The sequence below is a fragment of the Ornithodoros turicata genome, chromosome 10 (genome assembly GCF_037126465.1).
Source record: "Ornithodoros turicata isolate Travis chromosome 10, ASM3712646v1, whole genome shotgun sequence".
In the NCBI taxonomy this organism is placed as follows: Eukaryota; Metazoa; Arthropoda; class Arachnida; order Ixodida; family Argasidae; genus Ornithodoros; species Ornithodoros turicata.
Genome location: NC_088210.1, coordinates 6,675,576 through 6,702,072, shown reverse-complemented (window position 1 = coordinate 6,702,072; position 26,497 = coordinate 6,675,576). Strand labels below are relative to the sequence as shown.

Genomic DNA, 26,497 nt, shown 5'->3' with positions numbered 1-26,497 from the left:
TTTTCAATTCTAAGATAGGAGATCCCAGACGAATCCAGGATGAAGACGGAATGACGATATAGACGATGAACCAACCGCTGCAGGGGTTCGTCCCTCTCTCAGAATGTCCAATACCAACAAGCCCAAGTCCTTACCCTCCATGTTTTCAATCACGTGCATTGCTGTAGCTCTGTAATAGCAAAATAATTCATAAATATGCACAATTATAGAAGCAATGGAGCACTCACGTGGCTCCAATTTCTCTTTCTTTTTCCACACACTCTCATTCACGCACGCATGTGCACTACATCGGAGGGGGGGTGCATATGCTTATTGAAAAGTGAAAGGGAGGGAAGGCTAGTCAAGCGTTGGGCGACTTGCGATTCCCTTAACGAATGGAAAGAAAAATCACAAACACAAAAGGAAGCCTTAGAGGCTGGTAATATAAAGCTCAGCTCAGGTAAATAAACTAGTCCTGTGCCAGACTTGGACCCTGACTTCGGGAATGCACGAGGAGCGCATATAGTCACGGTGGTTGTGTCGTGAAAATTTAGAGCCAAAATTATTGGAGCCTTGAAATGATTTTTTTTTAATACAGCCACTTGGGTAGCTAAACATTAGAAGAGTCTCTTGGTACTTCATAACTAGAGCCTGAAGTTTTAGGGTTAAACCCGATTTTTCCTCGAATTTGCACCCCGAATTGAGGTTTACCTATCTAGGGTTAAACCCGATTTCTACCTGCAAAACTGCACCTAGGCTAGGCACCTCAAGGCATCGACATACTAGTTACTCACAAAATATGCGACTGGCCCCTTACTTCTGGCACTCTGGATAAACGGTACAGTGAACGTTTATTCTACAACAATGCCCGATTTTTCCCCGAAGTCAGTCTGATGGTAATTTTTCTGCCCGAATTTGCATGAATTTTCGACATCAATTTATTGACCCGATTTCTACCCCCCGAATTTGGAAAAATATAAAACCCGAAAACTTCAGGGTCTATTCATAACTCACTTTCCTCGTTTCCTGAAAACCAATACCACAGAAATCCCGACTAAAATTTTGTGTTCAGTTGTTAGGACCTCCAAACAACAAAGAAAAGAGCGCTGTGGCCAGAGCTATTAATTTCCTAAACGACAACATCTAAGATTGCCATAATTTGCGTTATCGAAGTCATTACATCCACCACATCCTCCTAGCTCCTTCTAGTTCAGTTGCGTTTTATCATTCAAGTTCCCTTGTACGAGGAGTAGACACACAAGACAAGCATGTCAAAGTGCTTTATTTTAGCAACATTTATTGTACACTCATTTGTAAATACTACTCTAGAGTTTGTTTTGATAGCCTCGCTGTCGAAAAGAGTCTCTCCATAAGACTTGTCACTTATAAAGGCTCTCTAGCACTGCGTTGCAAGTTGTAACTTTTGTCGCAAGCCATAATATATACACTGTATACAGAGTGAGTCAAACATATTCCATAACAGCTTCGACGTGTTGCGCGGAAACGCGCACATTTAAAAAGTAAAAGTAGTTAACGTCAAATGCATCAAATGAGTTATATAAATATGTGTATACATAAATCTAAAATATGCTCGTGAAATGAGGTTGCTAGAAAATATCAAAAAGCAAACTTTCGCAAAAGGACTTAGGCTTTACAGTGGTAGGCATTCTAACGGGAGGCGCGTACACACGCTATTTACAAATGCACCCTCACAGACAGAGAAGAACACTTTGAAACAGGGGACTCTTTGGCTCAGAGCTACTCTTTGCAGAGTTAGGAATTTTGCTGTAAGGTACGCGCAACAGGACAGCCAGCGGCGTCATAGAGGGCGTGCTGGACGACACAATGCGTGATGCCATCCCCACTTCGCTTTGCTACGGCACGACAACAAAAACACTGCCGCAGCTAACAAGAGTTTACGGAACACACGAGCGCCATACCTTTACCTCTTACCGGTGTCGCACCCGGTGTGCCTGGGAGGGAAGCTACTGCTGTGTGTCGTTAAATGCGTACCCTTACACCCCCTCCGAACCTGTGAACGTTCCGGCGGCCGCTAGGGTGTCGCGCCGAAGAAAAAGCGTGCCGCTCGCGTGTTCCGTAAACTTTTGTCCCAACCTGTACCAGCGTACCTTTCCCTATGGTTAGGGCCTGACTTTTTAGGGTTAAACCCGTATCCGCCCGATATTTACCCCCCAAACGAAATCTGTAAAATTCGGGTTTAACCCAAATCTACCCGAAAACATCCGGGTCGCGTGGCACACTCATAAGCGTGCATTAAAATAAAGTTTGATAACATTGCTAAACATTAGTTCCATGTTAAGACAAATTTTTATTAAACAACAAAAAATCACCCGAATTCCTGACGACAGAATATGCCGTAACGGGATTTAACCCGAATACACCCGAATTTTCTAATGAAAAATATCACCCGATATTTACCCCCCGAATTTGGCCCAAAATAAAACCCGAAAAAGTCAGGCCCTACCTATGGTAGAGGGTACGGGGGGGATGCCACCAAATGGCGGTGATGCAATAGGGGTCTTACACCGGGAAACGCAAGCCCCGGTGACGCCGCTGAGAACACGTCTTTGCCGCTTACCAAGTTTACATCAAATCCTTCTCGATATTCGTGCCTCACAAACACTATGCTTGGTAGTTCTATGGCGATACATATATATGTACTAATATATAGATATTTTCTTAGGCTCGCTAAGGTGTCATTGACCAGCATCTTCATATTTTCCCGAGGGCGTACTATCGGTGAAAGCCTGAGAACAATGGTGTTTAAACCCCAAGAAAGACCTGCAGTTTGCCTCAAAGTGTTTTGTGTCCAGCTGGCATGAAAGCGGAGGAACTTTGCATTTTAAGCGAGGGCTACTCTATGTGCTGCTCACACAGAACAAAGATACTATAAGGGGGGTACCATCATGGGGATGCATCAAAAGAAAGGCAGTAGAACCAATAGCTCAAATGTAAAGTACATACATCAACAACTTTTGTACTACAGCACGTGTGTAATCTCTGCAATATCAGTTTGTTCCACGAAGCTTCCCTTCGGAGTAACGACAAGCACGGCACCAGGTGAACAACCATCCCGAGTTGCACAAACTGTCGTCGACTGCAAATAATAAGGATTTCAAAGGCAAACAAGCGTCGCGGAGGCTACATGTTTGTCAAAAGGTTCGCAAAGACTAACCCGGGGAGCGGACAAACAAAGTTAGATCCTGTTCGACTTCGCCAGATGGAGGCTCAAGAGTGATACCCCCATCACGTGGAGAGTCTTCAATGAGGATTGAAACCAATGGCAATTGAACGTGCGCATTGCGCCACCTAGCGTGTAACGTGGCAACGTGTCAGGGAGCGTTGGACTGAATGCTCTTTGAGCAGTTGACGCGTTAGACGCTTGATGGCGCTACGTGCATGTCCAATGGCCATTGGTTTCAATTCCCATTGGAGACTGTCCGTTTGACAGGGGTATGAGACTGTCTTTCGACACCCTGACAAGCTTTCCATTCCATTTACGTATTGAACGAATGTTCTCAACAGAAGACATCGTGTCCCAAATTTCAGGTTTCATCGACATACAGAAAACGCTCGTCATGATGAAGTCAACGTGATAGAAGACAGATCTGATACGCAAGCTGCAGTGCAATAATCGCACCGAGTGCTGGAGAAGTGTTCGAGCGAGCAAACACACCCCAGTGGTGAGCATGTTGGCAGCTCCTTAATGTATTAGAAAAAAGAATAAGAGAATGATTAGAGCCTGAAGTTTTAGGGTTTTACCCGATTCTTCCCCGAATTTGCACCCCGAATTGAAGGTTGACACTTTGGGGTGACACCCGATTTTTATCCGGCAAATTGCCTTCACTGGGATGTCTGTAGGAATGCAATAGCGTATTCGTTTGGCAGCAGATGCAGTTACATCACCGTTTGTACCAAACCAGTACAGTTAGTTTGAGTAACTGAGCGCAATTTCTCCCCAAATTTAGTATACTGGAAGTTTTTTTCACCCGAATTCGCATGAATTTAGTGCACATGTTTATTTACCCCATGTAAAAATGGGGTAAATAAACATGTGCACTAAATTCATGCGAATTCTATTCTTTCTATTCTATTCTTCGAATTCTATTTTTTTCTAAATTCGGGGGGTAAAACCCACGAATTTAGAAAAAAATATTTCCCAAAAACTTCAGGCTCTAAGAATGATGTAAGGCTGGGTTTGCTGTTTGAGGTTCTGCCAACTTGTTCTTTGCAGACAGCAGCCGGCTGGAAGAACATTTAAAGCTGGGTTCAAAACATTTCGGTGCATCTTTGGTCAATGCAGTGTGAGACTTCGAACGAAATGTAACCGTAACGCGATTTCAGTATAACGAGGGTTTTCTGCACTATCGGTGTAATTCGTGTAATATCTGAAAGCAGCAGTCCTGACACCGCATGCACAGGGACATCCAAAGCATGCAGTCTAATGAAATCTGGTGGCTTGCCCACTACGAGGAGAGCAAGGAAATCGACACAAGCATCGAAAAGTGAGCACAACATTGAGGTCATGTTGTGCATTGTTTTGCTTGCATTCCTCGTCATGAACTAGTACCAACCGTCAAACCCTGACATGCTTAGTACTAGTAGTTCGGTACCCGTGACGGTACCTAGTTCGTGCATCATAAAAAGCTGTAATCACCATCATCACTATGACGATACCACTTTTAAAGAATAAGAAAAGCTGCAAAAAAAAATCAAAATCCTGTTGAGAGATAAAGAGAATTTCATGCCGTTCAGGCGATTCAAACGAACGTGGTGAGGCAGCTCTCTGCCGCTTCTAGGACACCATTTTCTTCTGAGTTAGTATGGTGCGATGTACGAAGGGGGGAAGTTGCAATGCAGGACTGAGAGGACCCCCTCAAACTGACGCGACGCAGCTCCACTGGGGCTTTAAAAGTGTGTTAGAGGAATTATCTTTTCTCGAGTTTTAGATGAACACAAAATGCCATGCGGCTGCGAAAAATGTGCACTTCGTAGCATTCCCCGGTGCCCACGTCGGTGGCTGAAGTTGCATTTTTGGTAAGTTTAAAGGTGTTGAAGGTTTTTCAGGTTTTACCCACCCAAGGTGATGATTAGAGCATGATTAGGTGATGAGCAAGGTGATGATTAGATGATTATATATATATATATATATATATATATATATATATATATATAGAACAAATAGGTTAATATATCAGACGGCTACGAAGTTGAATAAAAGTGAAATAATAAGACTTGGACTACAGATTACAGGAACGTTAACAACAACTAATTTATTTATTGGGCAATTTAACACATAGATTTAAAAAAAAAAAAAAGAATGGTCGACGTTTCGACAGTGGCACTGTCTTCGTCAGGACAAAAGCCTGTCCTGACGAAGACAGTGCCACTGTCGAAACGTCGACCATTCTTTTTTTTTTAAAATCTATGTGTTAAATTGCCCAATAAATAAATTAGTTGTTGTTAACGTTCCTGTAATCTGTAGTCCAAGTCTTATTATTTCACTTTTATATATATATATATATATATATATATGTAAATTCAGGGGGTTGACTTTGGGCAAATAAACGCACGCACTAAATCCACTCGAATTCGGGTGAAAAAGCTTCCAGTATGCTAAATTTGGGGAGAAATCGGGCTCCCCTGTTCGATCTAACTGTAGCGGTATTTTTAGCCCGCCAAAGGAAGCGCAATTCCGAAAACTGTTGGCTACGGATTTCGGCACTGTCCGCCCGTATCCAGGCTCACAGCCAGGGCAGCGGCGGAGACCGCATCCGTGCCCAGTCTGTTTCTTCGTGCCCGTTTTTTCTTTCTTTCTTTAAAACTTTAGGGTTCCATGGATTAGGGCTATGTGTTACTGTTACGAAAACCCTTTTCGCATTATATCTGGTGTATGCTTACTGGATTCGTTTTTGGCATGCGCCGCAGCTACGGTAGCCGATTCAACGTGCAGCTACCCTTACTCGTATGCCCCAGTTTCTGAGGTTTCCTTCTAGCACGCTCCTCATCTTGTTTGACTCAGGCACCCATGACCCCTCACCTGTTCACATCATCCCCCACGGCCCTGAAAACTTTTCGTAGTACCCCAAAATGTAATCCATTACACATGACGCGTTCCTGCTGGGACTTTAGAAAAGACTTTGGGGCTTTGTATCACCTGTGATTTGTGTCATCAAAATTCTACTGTACGCAAGTAGGTTGGTGTATGCTCGACACTGGCAAGCCATCCCAGAGTTCGGGAGATAACAAACGGACAACGTACAGAGATGAAGCAGCACGAGACGAGACTCTCGAATTGTGTCGTTCGTTCCAGCCTTCTGTCGATTTGTCTTTCTCGCGAAAGCTTCGCATTACTCTTGCCTGTTTCCTGCGGAACTTCCAGTTCCATTCGTTCACTTGTGCACGCCATGAAGAGTTCTTGGCTTAAGAGGAGAGAAGATCCGTAAAAATGTGGCTTTGACGTGGGACAGGTTACAGCTTTAGAGAACACCTTGGGTCACGTCTTGCAAGACCTTCTTGCATAGCGCGAACCTGCAAAGTTTGCTGCCCCATGGATGAGGAAACATGAGTCCAGACTGCTGCTTTCAGATTGTGCATGCACTCGGACATTAAAGAAATATGTCCCTACCACCACGGCGTAACCCGCTACTCCCGCAGTTTTGTTGTTGGTGCAGCTCGAGGAAAGGTTATCCTGCGCCCCGTTGTTACCTATCATTTACCTTAGCGGTTCGTGCTCGTACGCCCTGCCTTTCATGCGGCATCTGAATAACAATATTATTTAAAATCTCCGTTCTATACACATCTATTCTTTGGTGGCGAGCCAATAATAATGTGTCATACAATACATCTAGGAAGCAGGGTTAATGCGTGACTGCATCTTTAAGAAGCTGGACACTTTCAAACGCACCCTATAAGGTTTGTCCCTCTGTGATCAGTATAAAATATTCTGGTAAAGCGAAGCAGTTTTAAAATATGTGCGCAGTCTTCAACACGAACTACTTCTGTACAAGACATCAGCCCCACCATTGTCCAAATGGGCTGTTTTGCCAGACTGGGTACTGGGCTGCGTTAAAAGAGGGAGCTGCTGCTGCTGCTCGTAGTGCTGTCTCAATTGGGCCAGGGCACACAGAAGACGCTGATTTGCAGCGTCGAGGGTCTGTATCTTCCTTTCCTGGGCGTCAATAACCTTTTGCTTGGCCGAAATCATGCCTTGCATCTCGCGCTGCTCTCGTCGAAGTTCTTCCTCCACTGTTATCAACCTATGCGGAACAATAAAACATAATGTGAGGTGCACAAAATGGGCACGTAAATGCAGACACACTGGTAGGCTCGCACGCTCTCGCCGAGTTCCTCACCAGCTTGGGATGCAGTAAGCCCTCATTAACTCGAAGTAGTAAAGAACTGGGAAAAATTTGAGACAAGCAGGGTTTCGAGATATTCGAAATTCTGATGTCGTGTAGCACGATGAATTCATCATCAACGGTGAGAAAGTGCTGCAGAAACGTGACAGAACAAAGCTTCGAGATGACACAGAGCCGCGCAAGTTCGACGGCTGCCCGTCGGAGCGACACACGCTGAAAGCATTTGGGTTTATCCGGATTTCTCCCCAATTTCCAGTCCCTATGAAATCATCAAGTGATGTTGCCACTGAAGCCAAACAAAGGTTGCCACGTGTAACACGTGTAAGAATGAGTCACTTACGCTCCCAACAACACACCCACGTGTGTCAGAACTGGCCTTCGGGGATTAGCGGTGGTAGACCCCCCCTCCCCCCCAAAGAGAGAGAGAAAGACTAGGGGAAAGGCCTTAAGAGACAAGAGGAGAAACAAAAGCACCTGAAGGTACAATTATCTTTCCTGATTTCTCCCTAAATTACAAATTTAAAAATAGTAGCACCTGTTCTTACCCCCTGAATCTGAGAAAGGTATTTAACCGGAAAAAGTCACTCCCTATGTATAAGTAGGGCCTGACTTTTTCGGGTTTTATTTTTGGCCAAATTCGGGGGGTAAATATCGGGTGATATTTTTCATTCGAAAATTCGGCTGTATTCGGGTTAAATCCCGTTACGGCATATTCTGTCGTCAGGAATTCGGGATATTTTTTTTTTGTTTAATAAAAATTTGTCTTAACATGGAACTAATGTTTAGCAATGTTATCAAACTTTATTTTAATGCACGCTTATGAGCGTGCCACGCGACCCGGACGTTTTCGGGTAGATTCGGGTTAAACCCGAATTTTACAGATTTCGTTCGGGGGGTAAATATCGGGCAGATACGGGTTTAACCCTAAAAAGTCAGGCCCTATGTATAAGGGGGCATGTTTTATTAACCACCATACACAACTCTAAGCAGTAACTCTATATTAAGCAGGCACTGGTCATGCATACAGGATTTCAAGGAAAACTGCAAGCAAACACATTTTGGGCTTCATTGGCCAAGGGTATGTTGAGAGATGCAATAAGCTCAGTGAGTGTACATTGTTCTTGCTCTCTCTTCTTTTTTTTTTTTTTTTAACGTTTCATAACATAGTGTGTCGCGGCAACAATGTGGCAGTATAATTTTCACTGTTCTTGTAACTCAAAACCGCACTTATCTCAAAAGCTTTCTCGGTTCTTTAAAGTGTTCGAGTTATTGGGGGTTTACTGTAGTCATGGTAGTAGAACGGAAAAGTTGCTCGACACACGCTAAAGATTCTACTAACAGCTTGTACCTGGTAATGATGTTCTTCATTTGAAGGTCCTTGTCCTGCTGGTGCTTCCGTTGGCGCTCCTCTGCAGAGAGGTATTCGGCTCCTCCTCCGCACTGTTGCCGCTGATGGTGAAGCTGAGTCTCAGCAACACTAAGCTTGCGTTGAAGCTGATTCATCAGTTGTTTCAGCTCCACCACCTCCTTTTCGTACTGTGGGAATTTAAAAATAAAAAAATAGTCACATTTGACATAGTCCAATGTCCGTAGTTCAATAGTCAAGTTTGACAAAAGCGCTGTTAACTTGTCACGAATGTCGAAGTAAGGGCATGATACTCAACTTTTTGTTACATTCTGTAACACACACTAGATGCATCACTTCCCACACGGCACATCCCGAGTTCTCCCGTGAAGGTAAATCGAAAAAAATTCCTTAGAAACCCAGCCTACGAAAACAATTTTCACAAACCTCCGAACAACAACCAAACATTTGAAGTGCGCCAATTTTAAACAATCATAAAAAAAACAACATATTTTCAGTTCACCGTCATGCCCTAGTGCAGTTAAGCACAGAAGGGAAGTTAAACTTGAAATGAGAAACGGAGGGACTATAGAACAAAAATGTAGTACGTACAACATAATTAGGGTTCCGAGTTTTCGGAGTTTTCATTTTGGAAAATTCGGAGGGTGTTTATCGAAGTTTTCAACTTTTCGGAAATTCTGAGTTTCTCGGAGGATTAAAAAGTCTGAAAAATGAACGGCGCCAATTTCTGAATATTGCCTAGCAGTCATCGCAGAGACAATGCAAGTACAAACAAGCATATTTGCACAAATCGTGAATGGTGCCCAGATTCAAAATGAGCAGCAGCTGTGACGAACACATAACAGTTCTGCGCCCAAACTAGACCAGAACCCGGGGTCAAGTAGAGTCACTAGGGTCGAGGATACATAGAACAGGTGGGACAAGTGTGTCTAGTATATCCTCCTTTCAGGCCATTCATGCGTGCAGCAACCCTGAAGGAGGCTACCACTTCTGACCTTTTCTTTCGTTTTTTTTAGCTGTGAATCAGTTTGAAGTTGAAAACTACGTCTGGAAGAAGGGGGACTAAGGAAGAAAGAAACGGGAAAAACTTCATGAAAAATTGGAGTTTAGCGGATAAATCCGATGTTATGCAAAAAAAAAAAAAAAAAACGGAGGGAGTTTATCGGAGTCTACGGATAAATCCGAGAAGTCGGAAGCCTAAACATAATGTACCTAAAGTACGTACCCTACTTACTCGAAATAAGTCGACACCCCCCCCCCACTTTTGGATAGGCAAAAATTAGGGGTGTGCGAATATTCGAATTCTCGAATTCGAATCGAATATCAAACGCTCGAACTATTCGATTCGCGAATCGAATATCCAATATTCGATTTTTCGAATATTCGACTATTCCACGAATATGTGCGACACAACCCGAAAGTGGGCTTCGCCTGTAGCTTCCGTGCATGAGGTGAAGCCTCCTTTACGAAATTGCCCTTGCTGCAGGACCAACACAGGCTGGACGGTGTTTAGTTTAAGATAACGTTATCCAAAGCTAGTTTTGTAGACATCGTCTGTGGAAGGGGCGGCGCACCTCCCATATGCAGTTTAGCGGTGCCGACAAGGGACTTTGATTTGATATCTGTGAGGTTGCCTATAAAAAGGTAGGACTCTTGAATAATGACTACAGCCCACGAACAAGAAGGGTGCCCTAAAGATGTCCTTTACGTCTAAAATTTCAGTAGTGCAACTTCCTAGGGCGAGTGCAAAGAAACTACAGGGTGTTCATGGCAAAGCTGAGGCAGGATGCCAATTCGTTTGTTTCACAAATGGCCTGTGGTTGTCTGAAACAATTACAGCCTCATCCGTATAACATGCTACTGCCTGACATAAAATTTCGAAATCAAGGTAACCACTCCAGTACTCCAGTAAGTGAAGGCTCACCTGAAAAGCAGGAAGCACTATCATGTAAAATTAAAGAGTAGGGGCTTTAAACAGAAGAATTGCATGTCCCTTTTGTGACAGTTAATGCCAGAAAAATTACATTAAGGCCATAAGCTACAAAATGGAAACTTTTAGTGCGAAAGTCACATATTGTAAATTTTGCACAAATATTCGATATTCGATTCGGTATTCGGAATTTTTTCCCTCATTCGATTCGATATTCGATTCGACTTAAAATATTCGGATTCGCACACCCCTAGCAAAAATCGAAAAAAAGTTTTTCACACAGAAAAAGATATTTTTTCGTCGTCAGCAGAAGACTCTTCCTCTGTCGTGCTGCCGCACTCTTCCTCACTGCTGTAGGAGACATCATTATCCAAACAAGAGTCCACACTTCTTGAACGCGCGCATCACAAGGTCCCGGGGCAAGGCTGCCCACGCCGACACCACCCACTTGCACACTTCCGTGAGTGACACCCTCTTAATCCTCCCGGCTGGAGCAAGCACGTGATCGTCGCGCGCCAACCCTTCATTGTACGTCCCCCGCACGAGGTTCTTAAACGGCTTATTGACACTCACGTCGAGCGGCTGCAGTTGACTAGTGAGTCCCCCGGGAATCGCAAGCATGTCCGTACCTGCGTCACCGAGCACCTTCTTCACCTCTTCGGTAATGTGTCCGTGAAAGGAGTCAAGAACGAGCAGGTTCTTCGGTCGCAAGAGTGCTCCAGGTAGCAGGCACCAGACAAGACGAATCCATTCTGCAACCATGTCAACCATTCATGCAGCCTTTTTCGTTCGCCCGACCGAAGACTTCTTTTGGAAATTGTTCACCCTTTGGCAGCGTCTTCCGTTTGAATACGATGTGCGGCCTGAGCTTGGTGCCGTCAGCAAGGCACGACAGCATTACCGTAAAAACGCAACTTCTCGTTTCCCGACGAGAGAAGGCTCACTTCCCGGCTGCCTCTCGCTGCCGCCGTAGTGTTGCTCGTCATGTCAAAAAACACTGGCATCTGGTCAGCATTGCCGATTTGCTCGATCATGTAGTTTCGTTGGTCCCGGAGCTTCAGGAAATAGCGGTGGAACGCCAACACCTTCTCCTCGTACTCCTCAGGCAGCTCTTGGGCGATCCTGGTCCGTCGACGAAGGGCCAGCCCGTTCCGTCGCGTGAAGTCCGTGACCCAGTGTCGACTTGCCTCGAACTGCGAGCCCGGAATGTTTTCTTTGTACGCAAGGCGTCTTGCTTCAATCTGGATCATCTCGCAGCTCACGAAACGTTTCCTGTCTCGCGTTTCTTCAACGAATGTTTTCATCTTTGTTTAGTGCCGGGTAACGTCCTGTCCTTGGCCCTTTGAACCCACGGCGTGTTGCGTTGCATTCGAAGATTGCACCCCGTTGTTTTCGCCACTGCCGCACAACTCATTCGGAGACACCGAACTCCCGTTCGGCAGCACAGTTGTTGTTTCTTCGGCATAGAAGATTACGCGCCGCTTGAAAGATGCAGGAAATGAACGCCGAACCTTCCCCATGATGTGTACGGTAGCGTTGCTTAGCATCTTGTGTTCGGTTTCGCTTGGCAGTTCTTCTCCGATCAAATGACGCATGCCACATAATCCGGAATGTGGACCCTGCATTCTCCAGGGTTTTCCCTCAAGTGCTCCGGAATTTAGGGCACCGTGGGAGCGTTGTAAGTCGATCCCCTACTTTTCAGTAGCTGATTTGGGAAAAAGGGGTCGACCTACATTCGGGCAGGTACGGTACTTCTGTCTCTGCATACACCCTGTGTGACGGTGAGGTGGGATATTGGGAAATGCGGTCTTGAAAGCTCCGGACGCTTTTCAGTGAGGACAGAATGACGATGGCCAAGGAGAAGGATGTGAAGGAGAGAAGAGAATGGGATCACCAGCCCTCGTGCAGCCCAGTTATGCCCCTCAGGAGCACCCTTGTGGGCTCACGAGAGCATTGACGACGACAATCGTAACAACATGCACAGAGTTTAAGCGTGTATTGTGTGTAGGGTCTTTCGGCCAATCTGCAAGATTGCTAATGCCTCGCTTAACTTCCCGATCCCCCCCAGAATTGTGCGTTTCTCGCGGAATATTTGGTATATCACGTAATCACGTGAGGATTTCCGTCAATCTGCGACATTTTCGTGGGTTACACCCGATCAGTCACGACTGCAATGCCCGACGCGGCCGATACTTCTGACACTTACCGTGTATTCACGCGTGCAACGTTCCCCTCAGGAGTGGAAGACGCGAAATACGTCATAGCTCAAACTCCAGGGTTCACGTATACTGCTAACCCTGTGGAATATCCTGCGACACAGCCACAACATATTCTGTAGCAGACCACAGGAAAGACACCGACGGTGTCGTCTGCTAAGTGCGCTGTACGCACCATGTAAATGCTCACGGAACTTCGTCTACGTGATCAGTGTGTTTGCTTTTCCCTCTACTAGAATCTCCCGCGACAATGTCGTTCGTGTGAATACACAGTTACACGGCTGAAAGTGCAGTGAGGAAAGGAAATTTAACGATGGCAATGCCCCCGAGAGAAATTGTGAGGGTCGGGACCAATTATATCTGCGCGCTGAAAAGTTACGAGAGGCTGTGAAAGCCCGTGGGACGAGCTGGTAAGCTATCTTGGGAGAATGCTGCAACATTTCTTGGCTTTTTTCTCTTGCCCATGGAATTCCGTGGAATTGTAGATCCCACTGCGTGAAATGGTTAATTTTCTGCCGCAGAAAGCTGGAGGCTTTAGTCACGGGGCTTGCCGTTACTCGTGTCCGATCCATGTGCCGGAGTACCTCCTTGTACAGTTTTTACAGAGTTACGATTAGATACTCATCTACATTTTAGTAAACATGACACGCTAATGAGAATATCTATTACCTTTATATCTCCTCATATATATATATATATATATGTATATATAACGGGGAAAAAAAAGTCAATACCTTTGAACTCACCTCCTGCAGACTTTTCGCCCTTAGGTTTGTAGCATCCGGAGACATTCGTACTTCATCACCTTGATCCTGACTGAGAAACACCAGGGTGTATTGTGAGGTAAAAAAGTTCCCAAACAATACTGTACCAAACTTCACAAAAGGCAACAACAAAAGCAACTGCAATATAAGTTCTACATTGCGAGCAAACTTCATGATTGTTGGAGCTTTGCCATCTGCGTACTTGTATGACAAGCAAGCACTACTTAAAGGGAGAATTCACGAGGATTCGAAAAAAAAAAGTGGGTGTGGATCATACCGAACGCGGACCGCTCCCTTGATATCGAATACAATATTCACATTAATTTTCGTAAGTTTCGTTTTTTTCGTTAAGTTTCGTTTTAATTCGTAAGTGATGACAATACCAAACCAAAACCAAAATGCAAGGCTCACAGCGGTTCATCCGGAGAAAGATGCCTAGGGCCTGACTTTTTAGGGTTAAACCCGTATCCGCCCGATATTTACCCCCCGAACGAAATCTGTAAAATTTGGGTTTAACCCGAATCTACCCGAAAACATCCGGGTCGCGTGGCACACTCATAAGCGTGCAGTTTGATAGCATTGCTAAACATTAGTTCCATGTTAAGACAAATTTTTATTAAACAAAAAAAATCACCCGAATACACCCGAATTCCTGACGACAGAATATGCCGTAACGGGATTTAACCTGAATACACCCGAATTTTCGAATGAAAAATATCACCCGATATTTACCCCCCGAATTTGGCCAAAAATAAAACCCGAAAAAGTCAGGCCCTAAAGATACTGTGATGTCACCCAGCATTGTCGTCTGCTTGCATTCTTCCATGCCGGATGACGTCAGAGGTGCCGCTTTCAGCACCCTGTTGCTTCAAAGAGGGGAAGCGCTCACTTCATAATAAGTCCTCTGAATAAGATCTGCGCTCTTTTGGGGATGCGATATTCCGTATGTATGTTCCTTGATTTTCTTGCGGAGTCCCACTTTAAGTAGAAAGCGGACGTCGGGGAACCTCATTCTCATGACGAGGCCCATATAGGCCTCGAAACGTCAATTTTAATATTGCTTTCAACCCGTTTTGCTGCTGGTGTCGGACTTTTCAAATAAAATGCTAGCGTTATCTTAAGCTAAACTACAATTAGGGCCTGACTTTTTAGGGTTAAACCCGTATCCGCCCGATATTTACCCCCCGAACGAAATCTGTAAAATTCGGGTTTAACCCGAATCTACCCGAAAACATCCGGGTCGCGTGGCACACTCATTAGCGTGCATTAAAATAAAGTTTGATAACACTGCTAAACATTAGTTCCATGTTAAGACAAATTTTTATTAAACAAAAAAAAATCACCCGAATTCCTGACAACAGAATATGCCGTAACGGGATTTAACCCGAATACACCCGAATTTTCAAATGAAAAATATCCCCCGATATTTACCCCCCGAATTTGGCCAAAAATAAAACCCGAAAAAGTCAGGCCCTACAATCTATCTGTGCTGGTCCTGCAGCATGGGCAGTCTCGTAAAGCAGGCTTCACCTCATGCAGGGAAGCTCCAGGTGAAGCCCAGTTTTGGGAGGTGTCGTACTTATTCAGCGAATAGTTGGATATTCGGAAATCCGAATATTGGGTATTCGATTCGCGAATGATATACTTTGAGTGATTGATATTTGATTTGAATTGGAGAACACCACACAGCCCTAAGATTAAAGGATTCCGTGAAATTCTGTGCCAAAATATGGGTTCCACGACGAATTTCCGGATTTTGCGAAATCGCAGAAAACCCCGGGCCTTAGCTATCATGAAGGGTAACTCACACTGACAATCGGCCCATAATACAGTACTTTTCAAAATGGAGAGCTAGAGGTCAGTTCTTGAACCTACGCAATTTTTTTTTGAAATTATACTTAACAACGGCCGGAAGGCACAATATGGGGCCACTAGCACTCATCGTACAGGTGAAATTCAGTGAGACGCTACCAGAAGACTCCGCTAGTCGCACTGACAATGGAAGGCCCACATTGTTCTCCAACATTGTTCTCCTCCATAGTCACGTTGTGTTGCAAGTTCAAAGCACGTTTGTACAGCGTTTCCTTCCACAGTTGCTTTCGGTTCGGTGTTGTTAATCGCAGACGATCATCGAAACGTGGCTGCAAATCGAACAGAAGCACCCGCAGTAACCTTTGTAGTACTGATGGCATTGCAAAAACTGTGTGATTGGTGAAAGAAAATCGCAGCAAGTACAGATACCCGTGCTCAAAAATGTGGGTGCCCAAATTACCCAATTTTTAAAATTTTCTCGACATTTTGTTGTGCCCAGCTAGGGGTGTGCATAATATGCAAGCATATCCCTGCCACAGGGGTATTTGAAGTCAAGCAAAACTACGCTAGGTATCTGACGCATGCACTATACTTAGAGCCTGAAGTTTTAGGGTTTTACCCGATTCTTCCCCGAATTTGCACCCCGAATTGAAGGTTGCCTGTTTTGGGTGAAACCCGATTTTTACCTGGCACATTGCCCTCACTGGGATGTCTGTAGGAATGCATTAATTTACTTGTGTGGCAGAAAAATTCTGTTACATCACCATTTGTACCAAACCACTACAGTTAGTTGAGTAACTGAGCCTGATTTCACCCCGAATTTAGCATACTGGAAGTTTTTTCACCCGAATTCGCATGAATTTAGTGCAGATGTTTATTTACCCGATTTTTACCCCCCGAATTTATAAAAAAAATATTTCCCGAAAACTTCAGGCTCTAAACCGCAATACCCAAGTAAGTTACAGTTGCATTTCACGGCAACTATAACAAGAAAAAGTTACTTGTAACTTTGTTACCACCCATGACTGATAACCACCTTCGGCAAATTTTACACAAACAGCAAATTTTTTGTCGAGCCCCTCAAGTTTTCGTCATAAAGGAGATCGACTGCAGCACGCTGACACGACTTCCTACCTGGAGGGATCCTGCAGCGATTCGAGAGAGATCCCTTGGAGGAGAAGCGGAGGTCCTCGGGAAGCCAGCCGTGGGTTGGTGCGTGGCATGCAGGAGACGGGTGTCCTGCGGGGTCTTACGGGTGGTGAATCGCCCCCGCTTGTACTCTCCGATGAACTCTCTCCTGAAGGCGAGGCAGGAAAAGGTCCTTGTAGCATCGCTAGCTACCAAAAATGGCTGCCGTACACACATACCCCTCTGTACCGCAGACTCAACAGCACCTACATTGGCAATACAGTTGACGACCGATTTGGTTGACTGATCCCCACTGAATATGGTCCGAATTATTGGGCAGACCAAAATTTTAGACAGTGAATGCCAAAGATCATAGGACAGAAAGGAGCTGGTGAATACAATGAAGGGAGCCGCTAGTTTCTTGCACTTCTAATTTCCGCTGCTGGGCGCCTTTTTTTTAAATATTTGCCTCGTTCACTCTGTAAAAAATCGAGACATCAGAGGCAGAAGGATACTGCCTATTCAGCGGTCAGGTGTGAAATTCTACAAAATTTCCACTTTAGCTCCAAGATAGATCTTTTGAATTTGCACACAGGAGAGAAATCCCAGACACAAGAAACTGCAGAAGGCAGGGCCTTGCGCAGGATCTAGATATTAGGGGAATTCCGTTGGCGGGGTGTGACACCTGAATCTGCTTTTTTTCCTTTCCTTTTGTTCTTATTGGAGGGTATATTTTTGGGTGAGAGCTGCAAAAACCCTCAAAAGAATATATGTCCCGGGTATGTTATTTTGAATGCTCACAAAATGAAAGAGGGTATTACTTCTACATGGGTCAACATCGATCCTGTGCTTTATCACTTCTCCATAAGAGACGGCACTTCCACTCTGTACTTACAGCACTAAGAGTGCCACATCCTTGTTTGCATAACAGCTACGACGTAACAAAACGAAGATCTGCAACATAAATTTTGTTCTTCCCAACCCATAACCGTCTATCCATTCCAAAGCTCAGTGGATTTTACAATGGTTTGGGCTTTTTTAAGTATTTCAGCAAGTGGACTGCAAAATCCACAAGATCTATTGGAATATCAGTAGATCTGGCAACACTGCCATGTTGTCACAGCCGCGGCATCGTCTATGGGTACCTGCTTCCGAGGTCGCCATCGCACCAAAAAAAAGCACACGAACGAAATGCACACGAACAATAAATAGGGCCTGACTTTTTCGGGTTTTATTTTTGGCCAAGTTCGGGAGGTAAATATCGGGTGATATTTTTCGTTTGAAAATTCGAGTGTATTTGGGTTAAATCCCGTGACGGCATATTCTGTCGTCAGGAATTCGGGTGTACTCGGGTGATTTTTTTTTGTTTAATAAAAATTTGTCTTAACATGGAACTAATGTTTAGCAATGTTATCAAACTTTATTTTAATGCACACTTATGAGTGCGCCACGCAGCCCGGATGTTTTCGGGTAGATTCGGGGTAAACCCGAATTTTACAGATTTCGTTCGGGGGGTAAATATCGGGCGGATACGGGTTTAACCCTAAAAAGTCAGGCCCTAACAATAAACTGTGCACACATGATGGCTGTGCTCATAAGTCGTCTGTCTGTGTGGTGCTATAGGAAATGGCGTCGGTGCATTGTCGGCAAAATGGAGAACAGAATTCGCCTAGCAATCCTTGTATGGGTTTCTCTCTTATCAGTGACGCCACCGCGTGACTATGAAGCCGCCGCCAACAAGAACAACTCTGCCGACAATGTCGGACAGAAATCGGTGTTGCGTCGGCATAGTGCGACGTGGCCTATAAGTACCGGTGCTCCACGAGTTTTTTTCTTTAAACACACAAAACTAATCCTGTGCCCTGCAGTCACACATTATTTGTGACACAACGTACTTTCGTGTATTCACTAATGGCTTAAATGATACTATTAGGCTACATATGGTGTCACTTTTCTGTTAAAAGAGTCTTTGTTCATCTACTGAATTCTACCAAATTTTTTTGTGGCCAATCTCCCGAATGAATGACAGAGTGCGTGCACTGAATGCACTGAAGCATGTAGAAACTTAGCTCTAGATGTGAGTGGACATAGGATGTTTATTTTCTGTTGAAGTAATCTGTGAGCTTTGTTTGTACTTTATCTCCAACTAACGTCGGTGTCATGAGCACGTCGCGGATGGTAGGACCACACACACATCTTCAACGGCGGTAGCTTCTTCGTCTTTTTGATAAGGAGTGAGAGTGGTCAGCGAAAGTGTAATGGCTTGCTACTCTTCCTCATCATCTTCTGGAGGGCTTCCGATGACTTCGCTCACGATGGATTTGTTCGTTCTTTCAATGTAGCATGAATACAGTCCTTCGTGTTCAACAGTGTCGAGAGCAAACTCTAGAATATGCCATATCTGTTGACAACGTCCTTCTTCCTTTCGTCCTACTCTATTGCACCCAAGATATTCTGCTTGTCCTCCAACGAAGGCACTTTCCGTTTACCGGGCTGGCCCATCACGAAAGAACACTGCAACACATGAGTGCAGCACAGTCCGCGAATCTACAGCGGAGGTGACGACGGGAGAGAGAGAGATATCCCACATGATGCACACCGGGGGTTGCGTAATGGGATCACCCATTCCATTTCAATTCCATTCCGAGGAATGAAGATTTGCGATAATTCCATTCCTTTCAATTCCTTGGAATGAAAAGGTATGGTCAATTCCCACTCCTGGAATGGCTTGGCAACCCCATTCCATCCCTTCAATTCCACCAATAAAAGAATTAGGACCAGTAACCGTACTGGCTAGCCCAGCAGTGCGATACAGGAGAGTGACGTTACCCAGCGTGGAAAAAGCGCAAAGACAAGGTTGTTTTGCCCTCCTCATCTTCATTGGCATCATCATTACAGGAGTTTTCCACTAAAGTAATGTGGGTTTGCGGGCCTCACACTAGTAAAGCCAAAATCTCCATTTTATTTTTTCTTAAAACCAAACCAAACCATCGCCCTTGACCGTGTGACACCCAGACCATTACATTCCAATTCCATTACGCCTACGAAAAAATGCCCAATTCCATTCCCATTCCATTCCCAGGACAGTTTCCGCCATTCCATTCCAATTCCATTCTGGGCTCTGATAAATCTGGAATGATTCCAGAATTATTCTAACCACGGAGTGGTAACTCCGCAGCCCTGACGCACACACACGCCCTTACGCCTTCGCCTGCATACAGCGAGATACAGTCACCCCGGTCCTCTCCAAGATGGCACCGCCGCACACTCATGTCCAGAGCCGTATATTAAAAGGGAGTCTGGCCATTGGGAGGAGTCACAAAAACAGGCTCGACCTGTCAATCACAGTTCCGCTCCTCTGACTGGGTTGCTTTTTACCAAGGGGGTCGACATGACACCTTACTGCCACCCAAAATGGCGACGAAAACAAACAGTGGTGAAGCGGAGATTTCGCGACAAAAAATTTTCACGGACTACTCTGATTTTACGCTGCAAATGTGCATTTTCATATACGTTTCTTGGAAATCAGTTTCAACGTACGCTCATCTTTCGATATCTAACCGAAAATAATACGTTTTGTCGCCGATGTTAGGCCTAGTGAACACGGCGATCACAGCGAAATCGTAACCAAAACGGCACTGTGCTGTGCAATCTTATATTTAATTGATGGATTTCATGGATATAAACATTCCTGCCTCTTATATTCCAACTATTCATGTAGATTTGTTTGAAAATCATACGGACAACAGAATGTGTCCCAGCAGGTGGTTCTGCCGGCAGCGGTACAACGACGGAAGCAGACGACAATTCCCGACGTGCCTTATGCTCCATAGGTGGCGCTCATCAAATTTGCACCAAAAATCCACTAGTTCTGCAGATTGCGAGAGGTATCCATTTCAATCCCATCCAATCCACTTGCCACCCAAAATAGCGCTGCCCGTGTTGGATAAGGGGGCAAATAGTGAGGAAAGGCTGATCGATAGCGCCCCATATTTCAAGACTGCATTGGTCAGAAATCTCAAAAAGTGGGTGGAGCTTCAGGTATAGGCATGACCCATTAAGGGGAGATGCGGCAATTAAAGTGTCAAATTTTGTCCAAAAAGTCTGTTTTTCAAAGTGTGCATTTTTGTGCCCCTCGCGCCTTCACTTATCATGTCACGAAGTACTTCAGTCAAATTCAGACTAGAAATTGATTAAATACTTATTTTTGTAACCCGCACTCGCAAAAAAGTGAGTAGAAATTACGCTCGGAAGGCTCTTTCTGTTTTGCCAATTGCGCGATAACTTTCCCACCGATCGGCGCCATCTTGATATCATTTGAAAGAGGAGAAATCCAGCTCTCCGATGGCCATAGTTTCGCACTTCTCCGACAGCAAATAAGGGAGCAGGGTGCGATCGAAGAAAGCAAAACTCGGAAAGTGATTGGCTCCCGAGAGTCACGTGGCCAGCGCGCGGCCCTCCTATTGGCGGAGGCGGCGCGCCACGTTCAAAATGCGCGCTTTCCTCGATGTTCCGTGCCGCGCTGGCTGTTCTGAGGAGTTTGTAAAGCACGATGATATTGATTTTACGTAATATTATGCTCTGAAAAAGCTGCGTGACTAGAAAGGCTACTGTCCTGGTGGGTTTTGAAGGGCTGCTGTAGTGATTTGTGACAAATAGAGCAAAAGAAACTTCGGAGCTGGTTTTCCCAGCTTTTCATTTGCATCTGATTGTCATCACGGGGAGCTTCACCATATCTGTACGATTGAAGATAGAGGCTTCCTGTCTGTTGCATGGAGTTCCAGACACATTAAGGAGTGCAATAAAGCTATTCGTTATTATTTATCTCATACAGAAAATTTTGTAAAGCCCTTTTTGTCAAGCAGTATATCTGCGGAAAAACAGGACAAGGGGTATTTAAACTTTGGCTAGCAATAAGTGAGATGGGGAGAAAAACTAACAGCTTTATTGCACAGGGCAGGCCCTTAGTAATGTTTTGACATAAAAATATCATGAAATTTCAACACAATTAATCAATCAATCAAGAGACTCGTTAGACAGCATGCTTATGCCTATAACTCAATAAGTAAAAGAGATATTCAGGAACCGATTGTTGCATTGAGATGCTGGTGCTGAAATACATAAGCACACCAAATTTGGTTAAGTTTGAACTATAAATAAGGAAGTTAGCTTTAATTGCCACATCCCCCCTTAATGGCCAGACTCCCTTTTAATATACGGCTCTGCTCATGTCGTCGCTCCGCGTTCTCTGGCCGCTGGCGCGGTGCATGTTCTTCGGTGCACGTTCGTTAAATTGAAACTGCTGCAAACAGACTTTGTTATATCAAAGTCTCTAATATGTGGGGTTCTATGAAGATGGATTTGAGAAAAAAGCAGTACTTTGTTACATCGAGAATTTAGTTATACTGAAGTTCGGTACATCGAGGCTTAACAGTGTTTCCACTCATCTCACACAAGCACATCAATGATTTAAGTGTTATTTTATTTTATCAGCCTTCAAGACTGGCTTGTCCTACAGCCCCCCTTATATGAGGAAATGGTGTACCTTGGGGATGGGCAGCTGAGTGGGTGAATCGTGAAAGTCCCACCAGCGACATCTCTTCCTCGGTGCTGTGATCACTGAGGGAGGATGGCGACTCCCACGACTCACGAGATGAGGGGAAGTGGTACATGGGGTTGCTGAATGCCAGAGGAATGCCGCATTGCTGAGAGTGAGCCCTACTGCGGCTGCCGCTGCCCTCCGTTTTTTCTTCCTGCACAGCCATACGCAAGAGCAATAAGTGAGAACAAAGCAACAAATCCTGCGCGTAGAGAACTAAAATATAAGGTTTCCAGAGACAAATAATTACTTTATTCGGGGGGGTGCACCTGAGGCTTGGCTGCTGGTATAAGCCTATGGAAACTTTATGAAGGCAGCACGTCTTACAAATTTTTAAAAAAAATTGAGAATACTGAACCACGTGACCGTTTGGATGCACATTTTTAGCTTATACTCTGTCTTCCAACACCCAAAAAGCTACTTCCATTCATTTTTGTTAAACCTCATCTGTTGCGGGAGACTCCGCCAGTTCAGAAACATCACCTTATCTTAGCAAGGTTGGTTTGTAACAAACCTTTGCAATTCGATGAGTACACCGGTCAATATTGAGGTTAAAAAAAAAATAGCTTTTTTCTATGATTTCACCTGCTGTGCAGAAGAATGGTCCAAAAACATCTGCACCAAATCCAACACTTCCTTTTGCTGCTTTGCTGTAGGTGGTCCACACACAGTGTTCTGCACAAAACAAGGGGCTGCATTATTTTCGGGCCAATTTCTCATTACCAAGTTTGAGTAGACAAAGAGTTCATGCACTTATTAATAGAGCACGAAGTTTTAGGGTTTAGTGTGAAACTGGATTTTTACCCAGCAAATTGCCCTCACTGGGATGTCTGTAGGAATGAAGTAACTTAATTGTTTGGCAGCGAATGCAGTTACATCACCATTTGTACCAAACCGCTACAGTCAATCCGAATAACCGAGCCTGATTTCTCCCTGAATTTAGCATACCAGAGTTTTTTCAATCAAATTCGCACGAATTTAGTGCACACATTTATTTACTCCATTTTTAGCCCCGGAACTTAGAAAGAAATATTTCCCAAAAACTTCAGGCTCTCACGGGCAATGAACAAAAATACACGAAAAATGATATACCATCAAGCCTCGGGGACAGGTTTCGGCAAAAAAAGAAAAAAGCAATTTGGTGGGTGGGTGGGGAGTAAATATCGGGCGTAATCGGGTATAACGCTAAAAAGTCAGGTCCTGGTCACAATGTATTATGTCGAGTAAACTGAAGATTAAGAGATTCGGGATCAGCCCACCCCAACTGCACCCACATTATTGAAGCAAAATATACTTAATGCAAAAGCCTAATACCTATACCTAACACCTAAACCTCAAGCATCGTCAATTAGGATGAATCCCAAAAAAAAACGGATTCGCCGAAGATTCAGTTAGGCCACACATACAACACTTCCCACTCAGCACAGTCATTGTGCATCTAGTGTTCACACAAAATGCGGGTCTTCTTTTTTGCACCCGCCGAAATCCTGTTTTACCACCCAGTATGGCCCAATTTCACCCGTGGTATAGCTCCCAGGGTAAAGCAAGATTGTTTGCCGCCTGATCTTGACAATATATATATAAACCTCAAAAACACAGGGCCCAAAATATACCCATTAATAACCCGCCCCCCCGAGACTGCTGATGAAGAACATAACCTGAACAATTTGAGCCCTAGGTATGTGCAACACAATGGTCACATGCTTTGCCTGCGGATTAGCACACAAGACTCAGCGCTGGCGGATTAACACCTACCTGTGAAGAAGCAGAACTTGTGAACAAAAGATTGGGAGCAAGCAACTCAGGAGAGCTCCTCTTTGTCCCTGCAAGCAATGCACTCCTGGAGAAAAAGAAAAGAAGAAGAAAAAAAAAAAATGTTACTACGATGTCGTGTGGGGGGACACAGAAATGGGTACGGAAATGTGGTTCTAGTGATGCACCATGAAAGGTAATAAAATGAAAAGTAAAAAAAAAAGCAAACCTTTGAGCACGGAGTAAAACAAAATCCGCTGCACGCCTAAAAGCACTTGTATTAGGTGCACGGGGAATTAAGTGCCATACTACACACTGCTGTACGAGAAGTAATGTTTTTCATGACCCCGCTTTATCACACTCACGCACGTTGCCTCCAACCTGCAGAATGTCACGAACGTGTCCTATCTGTTGTGGCCCGTAACATTATCCAGACTAACAATATGAATGATCCTCTAAGGGTGCCTGAGGTCAGAATCAATGCAAAGATAACGCGCTTATCTTTGCGCACACATTTGAGATTATGAATGGCGTGGCACAATGTAACGTGCTTCAACTCACTGTTGGATTAGCGATACTGAAACTGAAACAACAATGAAAAGAAGTTCAAGTGTGTGTACAAAAGCAGGTTTGCAGGTTATTTCACAAGCTTTGAGCACAACTATCGAATTGTATTTGATGATTTCCACGTCACCACTAATAAAAAAAAAGAGAAAAGGTTGCTCTGGATGCATGTACATGTGCCAGTGGTGGCAAGCTTCAGGAATTTGTTGCCCCCAGAATCCTAAGGAAGGCAGGACTAGTGTTGCTTATATTTAGGGCCTAACTTTTTCGGCCTGATTAGGCTCAATATTTACCTCCCGATTCAAATCAGGGAAAGAGGGTTTAACCCGGTATTTCCCAGAAAACTGCTGAACCAGGCGAATCCGAAGTCATCACAACTAGTACAAAACATTGAAAAATGTGTTGTAGCAGCATAAATATGCTAATACAAACTGTCAAAACGGAGAACCTGCTGCTTCTTAGATGCACGGACTAAATATTGATGCTCTGTGTCTACTGGTGTGTCATGTGCATTAGGCTAAGTAAACCAAAGATTGAGGTCCGATGCAACCCGATTCAACCACAATTCGCTTGAGTCAAGTTCAATTCAACCTGATTACACCCAAATTATTTAAGCAAAATGTAACCCGATATCCACCCCCCTCGACCCTGCTGGAAAATGTAACCCGAAAAAGTCAGTCCCTACTTATATTCTTTCCTCTTTAATATTTGTCCTCTAAGGTCCTGATTGGTAAGGAAGAGATGCCGAATGCATTCGAGGTAAAATTTAAAAGTTAAGATTTTTTATTTAACTAACGACCGCATGCAAATGAGGCACTCGCTGGCCAGCCCTTGGCTGATGTCTCGAGGACGTTTACGAAAGGAAAGGTAAATAGTGTAAACGGTTTCTGAACGAAATAGGGTGAAAGAAAACTTCCAGTATGCTAAATTTGGGGAGAAATTGGGCTCAGTTACTCAAGCTAACTGTACGGGTTTGGCACAAATACAGTAAAACCCGCGGATAGCGATATCGCGTATAACGATATCCCTCGTAAAACGATGGCTCATGATTTTACCGTCAAAATATACATTGTTTCTATGGGGAAACGACCCGCGTACAGCGACGGAAACCGCGGTTCCGAGTACTCGTATAACGATGTTGGACGCTGTCCCGTGCGCATAACCTCGCCGCAATTTTCGCCGCGATAAGATACAGTAGGATCTCGATGATACAAATCTCACGGGGTAGCGGAAAAAATTCGTACCGTCCGAAATTCGCATCAAAAGAATTAAACCAAAATAAAAATTGAGGCAAGAAAATAGACAGCGACTGTTCATTTTCCAATACTGTCAGTGAAAGAGGTAGGTGGTAACGCTTTTGTGTCTCCGTATTTGGCCAATGCTGCTCAAATTCGCGAGGTGATTCAAAAGGCCTAGCACGTGCTTTCCACCCGCGAGTCGGGCGACGGGGTTCTAAAGCGAGCTTCTCCTAAAGCACGCAGGTGTTAGGTGAAGCTGACTTGTGGAATGGTGACGTGTAGTGTTGCCAGAAGTTGTCCTGATATGTTCCCTGGTTCCCTCCACGAGTTCTGGTCGCTGTTTTCCCAAGCCAGTGCAATGTCACACAGCTTCGAGTTTCTTTTAGCATCTGTTTCGTTTTCTTTTGCTACACGCGGGGTGGCGCGCGACTTTTCGTGGACGCGCTATTTAGGTCAGCCCTCGTTTGGCGATGTACCCCGTATAACGATGGAATTCGCGATTACCGTCAACATCGTTATACGCGGGTTTCACTGTACTGATGTAGCTGCATTTGCCGCCAAACAAGTTGGTGCGCATTCCTACAGATGTTTCGGGTTTCACCCTGAAGTGGCGACCTTCAACTCGGGGTGCAAATTCAGGGCCTCAAGATGGCCTCCTCGCCACAAGGCCGGCGCATCGCCAAACAAAAATCACGAATTTCTGTGTTTGAGCGTAAAGTAAAGATAGTGAATTGGCGGCTTCTATCGCGGCTTGCATTATTCGGGTT

The 26,497-nt window shown here is 44.6% G+C and overlaps 1 protein-coding gene across 5 annotated transcripts in view; it reads right to left on the bottom strand.

Annotated features, from left to right (window-relative positions):
• Positions 1–6,040: 6,040 nt before the first annotated feature.
• LOC135370382 (disabled homolog 2-interacting protein-like) overlaps positions 6,041–26,497 on the bottom strand; it is a 111,630-nt gene continuing 91,173 nt past the window's right edge. For 4 of the 5 annotated variants that reach the window (XM_064604119.1, XM_064604121.1, XM_064604122.1 and 1 more), the window contains 7 exons: positions 23,932–24,016; positions 22,762–22,851; positions 22,123–22,330; positions 16,584–16,746; positions 13,608–13,689; positions 8,710–8,897; positions 6,041–7,259 (listed from right to left, as the gene is read on the bottom strand). In XM_064604119.1, coding sequence (XP_064460189.1) covers positions 6,986–7,259; positions 8,710–8,897; positions 13,608–13,689; positions 16,584–16,746; positions 22,123–22,330; positions 22,762–22,851; positions 23,932–24,016 — 1,090 coding nt within the window. In that variant the 3' untranslated portion in view covers positions 6,041–6,985. The remainder of the gene's footprint in view (positions 7,260–8,709; positions 8,898–13,607; positions 13,690–16,583; positions 16,747–22,122; positions 22,331–22,761; positions 22,852–23,931; positions 24,017–26,497) is intronic. The other variant, XM_064604120.1, reaches the window with a different exon arrangement.